Source organism: Saccostrea cucullata, unplaced genomic scaffold, assembly GCF_032062105.1.
Source record: "Saccostrea cucullata isolate Sc308-1 unplaced genomic scaffold, CSIRO_AGI_Scuc_v1 ctg16797, whole genome shotgun sequence".
Classification (NCBI taxonomy): Eukaryota; Metazoa; Mollusca; class Bivalvia; order Ostreida; family Ostreidae; genus Saccostrea; species Saccostrea cuccullata.
This window is the reverse complement of record NW_026940697.1, coordinates 5,986-12,287: the sequence shown is the minus strand read 5'-3', so window position 1 is coordinate 12,287 and position 6,302 is coordinate 5,986. Positions and strand designations below refer to the sequence as shown.

Below are 6,302 nucleotides of genomic sequence, written 5' to 3'. Positions count from 1 at the left end.
TTAAAGAATTCAGAGAGAACATTTTTATCTGAACTGTTTATTGCAGTTTTACAAGTTAACGTATAATTTATAATTTACTATAAATGTAACTGTTAAGTTTTTGGTTAGAAAGGCTGACATACGCAAGTGAGTTAAGGCTAAATATGGATAGTTCTATGCAAATGAGCTAATAAAAATTCATAAGTTGTATATTTTATGTACAGAGAAAGTTCAAATTGATTTTCTTATACATACTTAGAACCCACAGTTTGTTAATTGCAAGTGCACATTATGACGTCATTTTTCTTTCCCATTCAAGGTAATAAATCAAATCAACAAAATCACGTCGGCGCAAGGGCATAACCTATCTTATTTAGAATAAACAAAATATTAAGGAAAATATTCGTAAAAGTAATAAAATTGCTGCACAAATCCTATGCACTTTCTCAATCGATAAAAAATTCAATAAACTTAACACTGGACTGTGAATTTTTACCCTCTTTTAACTTAAAACTGCACGAATAGTAACTAAGCAATTGCAGTGCTGAAATTTGTGCAGCAATATCTTAAATCCTTTAAATATCCTGCGTCTTTTTATACCTTGTTTCTGTATAACAAAGTAAGGTGTGCCCTTGCGCTGAAGCGATTTTGTTGATGTTTCTTATAAACTTGTGTAGTAGAGGTCGATGACGTCATAATATGACGTCATAATGTGTACTGGCTATGGCATGTCGTTGGTATTAAGAATGTATTAGAAAACATGTCTTAACATTTTCTGCGATGTAAGTACACAGCAAGTATGGAATTTAAAACGATATTTTGCATAGAAACCTCCATATGCAGCCTTAACTCACTTGTGTACTTGAGAGCACATGAGGTTTCACAGCAAAGCCGTTTAAGCTAGAATTACTGTATTCGAATATATACATCTATAAGGAAATTTCGAATTTGAAACCATGAATTTAATTCTTTTATTTTGAACTACATGTTCAGAAATGTTTCTGTTGTCAACGTTGACTGAATATACTAAGAACCAATTAAATACACGTGTGACGTGGTTGTCCCCCGCTTTCGCGAAAGAGGGGGGGCATTAAATCTCATTCGTCTGTCCGTCTCTCCGTCTGTCCGTCAGTCTGTCCGTCACAAAAACTTTAACCTTGCACATAACTTTTGATTCAGTGGAGCTATGGCTTTCATATTTCACATGTGTATTCCTTGTGATAAGACCTTTTTTGGGGTACCACCAAATTTGACCTTGTCACTTTGACCACTTTTACACAAAAATTCCAAATTTTTACTTTTGCAATAACTTTTGAATGGTAGATACTAGGACTTTCATATTTCACATATATTCTTAGTGACAAGATCTTTCATTGGATACCAGCAACTTTGACCTTTTGACCTTGACCTTGGAGATTTCCGTACTTATGAAAAAACTTTATCCTTGACGATAACTTTTGAATGGCAAGGGCTAGGGCTTTCATACTTCATATTTGTAATTCTTGTGAGAAGACCTTTCATGGGATACCAAGAACTTTGACCCTTTGACCTTGACTTTGGTGTTTGACCTACTCTTTAAAAACTTTTACATTGCCAACAACTTTTGAACAGTAGGTACTAGGAGTTTCATAACATATTTCGTAACATATGTATTTTTTGTGGCGAGAGCTTTCATTGGATATCAAAAATCTTGACCTTTTTATCTTGACATTGGAGATTTTTCGTACTTATGAAAAAACTTTAACCTTGACCATAACTTTTGATAGGTAAGGGCTAAGGCTTTCATACTTCACGTATGTAATCCTTGTGAGAAGTCTTTTCATTGAATACCAAGAACTTTAACCCTTTGACCTTGAACTTGGAGTTTCGTGATGATTTATAAATGAATGACATATGATGGGATGTTCCTGATAGGGTGTCCATATTACACATAATATGTCATAAAAATGACATCTCACCCACAAGGACACCGAGAGCGGGGGACTACAATTCCTTGAATTTGCTTGTTACTATCTACAGCTGATACCCCTTTCAGCTTGAATAAGTAACCGCTATTTCATTTAGTGGTATAGGAGGAGTTGCTGTTAATAGATGGTTATCTTTCAATATTATAGAAAAAAAAGCAGTGTCCATGTTTTGCTATTGAAAACCCGAAATATGTTCTGATAAAAAGTTAAATAGGAGGTGCACAATGGCACTATGTAACAAAGAATATGTGAATGTTCCCTTGAATTTCATTCAGTGGTATGAGGAGTTGTGGAGAAGAGATGGGTATCCCCAAGCGCAAGAGATGGACAGACGGACGATCATCCCGATATACATTCCCTCTTTTCAAGCTAGGGTATAACAAATTAAAGGTTAAAGGTATTGTGAGCACTGAGCTCATTGAATGAGACCCCCGCCTTTCATGTGATTATAAAAAAAAGAATGCAGGCTATAGGAACCTTAATTCATATTTGTTGTTCATCACAGAGAATATAAATTGATAATATTTCCATATTTCATATGGAAAAGAACATATTTTGATCTTGGAAACCTGACATGTGTCCGACCAAAAAGAAAAAAAAGGAGGTAACAAAGAATCTGAAAAAAGTATCATTAAATCTTATTCAATGGTATAAGAGGAGTTGCGGAAAAGAGTTTGGTACCCTTCAATATTATAGAAAGAATGGCAGGTCAATATTTCGCTATGGGAAACCCGAAATATGTATCCGTTCAAAAAATAAAACAACTTGGAGCAAATTTTTGTCGAACGTAGAAAAACTATAAAAGATAAGTTGACCAAGCAAGATCGGACGATTGATTTATTTATTCGAAAGATTTGCTTGAAATCCATAATTATGGGATTGCATACATGTAACAAACGTATGCTTAAGAATTAATAGTCAGTTAGCATGCTAAACCAATAGTATTTCCCAAATTGTTCTATACACCTGTAAACTCACATCATGTCTCTGGTTTGAAAAAATGTCTTTATAGTATTGTTAACCATTTTCATTTTTCATCAAATAAACTGCAACAAATAAAATGAGCTGAATTTCACTATCATTTTCATATTTATTTCTGTTTTCCGAGTCTTTTAATCAGATACTTTGACATTTCATTGTGTTGGACGAATCATCATCCTTGTTGATTTAAGAGCAGTTTTATCTCTAAAGGTTCTCCATACTATGGCCACAAAAGTTTTCATTGCAGATGTTCGATATGGTCCGTTTAGATTTGAATAGTAACCGTTGTGATACCACCATCCTCCCCGATAAGTTTTAGCACTGTTTCCTTTGTCATCTTTGTCCTTCGTAGCAAAGACATGACCATTGTGAAATTTCATACCGTCTCCTTTGAATATCAATGAAAATATATTATCATATCAATCATATACTGTGAAATCACTTATTTTCGTAGATTTAATTTTAGTGGTTTTCGAAGTATGAAGAGACCTACGAGCTTATGTCCACCATGGAATGTAATTTTTACAGATATTACTATTCAACAATTCTTCAACCACAAAATTAAATCCCCATGAATCCATATCATTTTCATCAACCGCAAAAATTTCACCCAACAAAAACATGACTTTAAAGTATATATTATATCCTTGTCAAGAAAAAACTTAATTTTTATGACAATGTCGATTAATTATACGGCATCTTGGGCCGAAACCCATGTTCTTATACTAAATGCTTTTCATCAAATATAAAGTTACTCACCTGTATTGCCACTGTATCCACTGACTGTCAGCTTGTACTTGTCCTTCTCACTGGCAATTACAAACTTAGAATATCTGGCATATGCTTTAGAACCTGAAAAGTCTTCAAGGTCTATCCGAAGTTCCTCTGCTGCTAGTGACGTCAGTGAGTGAATTGCTTCATTTCCTTAGATAAGTTGCAAAAGACTGTTCACAGAATATATCACATTTACCAGTTCGTGATTTTAAAAAAAAGTTTATTTGTCCATTTTGGATCCTTATATTGATTTTTTCCCCTTAAAATCGGGATATTATTTTTTCAAATTTAAGTATAAACATATAGGAGCATTTTGTCTCTACCACTGACTCCCTGTGCTCAGTAGAAAACTTACCTAACCAGTAATCTGTCTCTGCTCTTCCGAATCCTCTCTTGTATTCCGCCCACGATCGATAAAAATCAGTGATGCCATATTTTCGTCGTTGAATGACCTGAATTTTTAACGGAGTAAATTATATACTTTAAATTCTTTGATATTGATAATAATTTCAAGGATAATCATGTCAATTGAATAGATAATTTTGGTAGTGTCTGCCTTCCGCAAAGGGCAATTTTTTTCACAATATTATATGACCACTTCTTTTTTAATTGGTGTAATAAGGTACATGTTTTACTTATTTAGGCAGAGGGTGTTAAACGATCAGTCCAACTAACGGCACAATCATTCAAAGTTTTAATGCTTTGTTTATAGTAAAAATACACAACATTTTTTAAAAATAGATAACATCAATAAGAATACCGTCCAGCCTCCTCCTTCTGTCGTCTTCTCGCAGAATACTCGCTTCTCTGTCCTGCCGTCAGGGTATATAGTATACACTCCATCTTTTCCTTGCACTTCTGGAGTTCTCTTCATAATAGCAGCACAATCACGGAATTGAAAGTGACCTGTAACGTTATGTATTTATTTATTTTAATCAAAACTATCAGTGTCAGGTCGCATTCTCTTCTTTCTTTTTTATGTAAGTAATATTTATATCAATTTGTGAGTATCTCTAATCAAACTTGCACTCCTGATTTGGAGAGCAGATTTATTCTTAATCAAGCGGAATAGATATAATCTATGATTTGACTTACTAGTGTTAAAGATCTTTTCAATTCCAAATGAGTCTGCCCTTAATTTGTAACTGGACACAACGTCCACCCCGATTATAAGCGGGGTTTTCACTTTATATGATGTTTTCTCATGGCGCCATTTCCACGGAAGTTTTCTTAAAGATTCTTTTACATGACCTTATTTAGAAAATTTAACTTTAGTTTTATCAGAGAACATACACAAGAACATCCTGAATATAAAAACAAAATTTTCAAATGCTAAGAAAGTATGAATATACGATTGTTAAGTGGTAATATACAAACTTTTCGCAGAATATAAAAAAAACTTCAGATTCTTTAGCAGTATAAAACAACTGTTTTTCTTCTTTTAAAATGTACCAGTTCGATCAACAAATACAAACATTTTTTTAATATTAATATCTTTTGAATTATTGTACCATGCATGTAATTTACAACTTCGATTTACATTTTATTTATCAATTTCAGCATTCAAAGACCTTAATTAATGCAAGAATGTCAGTTTATTCATCAGACATTTTGATTTACCTTTAATCAACAAATGAGTCCGAGGAACCCGGGAATCCACGAAGGACAAAATGAACAAGCTCAGAATGAGATGCAATGGAGACATACTAGAGTCTTGAAAATAACTCTGCAACATAAAGATCCTATCTGTCCAAGTATATAAAGGACTTTTCAAACTCGGTTTAATCAATATAACTATTAAATTGAAACCTAATGCATTCGCGTGTAAAATAGGAAAAATGTCTAGAGTAAAAAGTGTCTCAGATGTTGTACAACTGCATTTATTTATTGGTCTATAATATAATGTGTCCACTTGAGTGTGTTTAATTTTCTATGCGTTTTCTCGTTTACAACATGTGCCTGATATAGACCCAGAATTTACCAATAATACTTTGGATGGAATTCTCCGACATTTTTTTAAATAAAAATGTTAGAGTACCTGAATCATCGGGGGGCTTGTTTTTATTTTTGCCGTCCTTCATTATAAAGCTTTAATTTTGAAGATTTTCCGCTTTTGTTCTGAAACTGCTCAACTTACGATATTTAAGAGGTCCATGTTTGTTCTTCTCCTGATTTGCACTGTTTGAATGGACTTCTGAACGTGAATACTTTTCGTGATCTCCATAGATTTCATCTTTTGAAAAAAGTTGGCTTGGTGGGTTAAATTTACCAGAATATTACCTGATTGATATCATGCAATCTACTCAAGGGTTCTTATAAATTCTATATGATAGCCAGGAACCTTGCGTATGTCCTTCACAATAAACAAACAATGTACGTTCTGTAAAATGCGACTGGGGTTAAAAGATCGCGTTAATAGTCAATATTTTAATGAAATACGAAATAATATCATACAACTATTGCCTGAGTGGGAGACTATCGTACATTCTGGCCGTATTTTGCTACGATGGTAGCTCGGGGAAGGTAGAGTTACTACCTGCTGTTTACTTTTTAGGTTGACGCCGTCTCTTGATTATTGTATGTTTTTCTACAAATCAAATG

At 33.5% G+C, this 6,302-nt stretch overlaps 1 protein-coding gene across 1 annotated transcript; it reads right to left on the bottom strand.

Moving 5' to 3' along the window:
• Positions 1-2,957: 2,957 nt before the first annotated feature.
• On the bottom strand, positions 2,958-4,575 carry LOC134256009 (ryncolin-1-like). The gene is made up of 4 exons (XM_062738605.1): positions 4,462-4,575; positions 4,057-4,153; positions 3,687-3,851; positions 2,958-3,315 (listed from the first exon to the last, which is right to left on the bottom strand). Exons 1-4 carry the CDS (start codon positions 4,573-4,575, stop codon positions 3,080-3,082), a joined length of 612 nt encoding a protein of 203 aa, XP_062594589.1. The 3' UTR covers positions 2,958-3,079.
• Between the last annotated feature and the right edge of the window lie 1,727 nt (positions 4,576-6,302).

Bases quoted from the DNA above. Each gene is read 5' to 3' on its own strand.
- LOC134256009 (XM_062738605.1), bottom strand. From the start codon at position 4,575: ATGAAGAGAACTCCAGAAGTGCAAGGAAAAGATGGAGTGTATACTATA. The intron at 4,154-4,461 runs GTATTCTTATTG...TTAAAAATTCAG, and splicing joins CAGAAGGAGGAGGCTGGACG to GTCATTCAACGACGAAAATA. The intron at 3,316-3,686 runs GTGAGTAACTTT...TGATATTCAAAG, and splicing joins TGGATACAGTGGCAATACAG to GAGACGGTATGAAATTTCAC.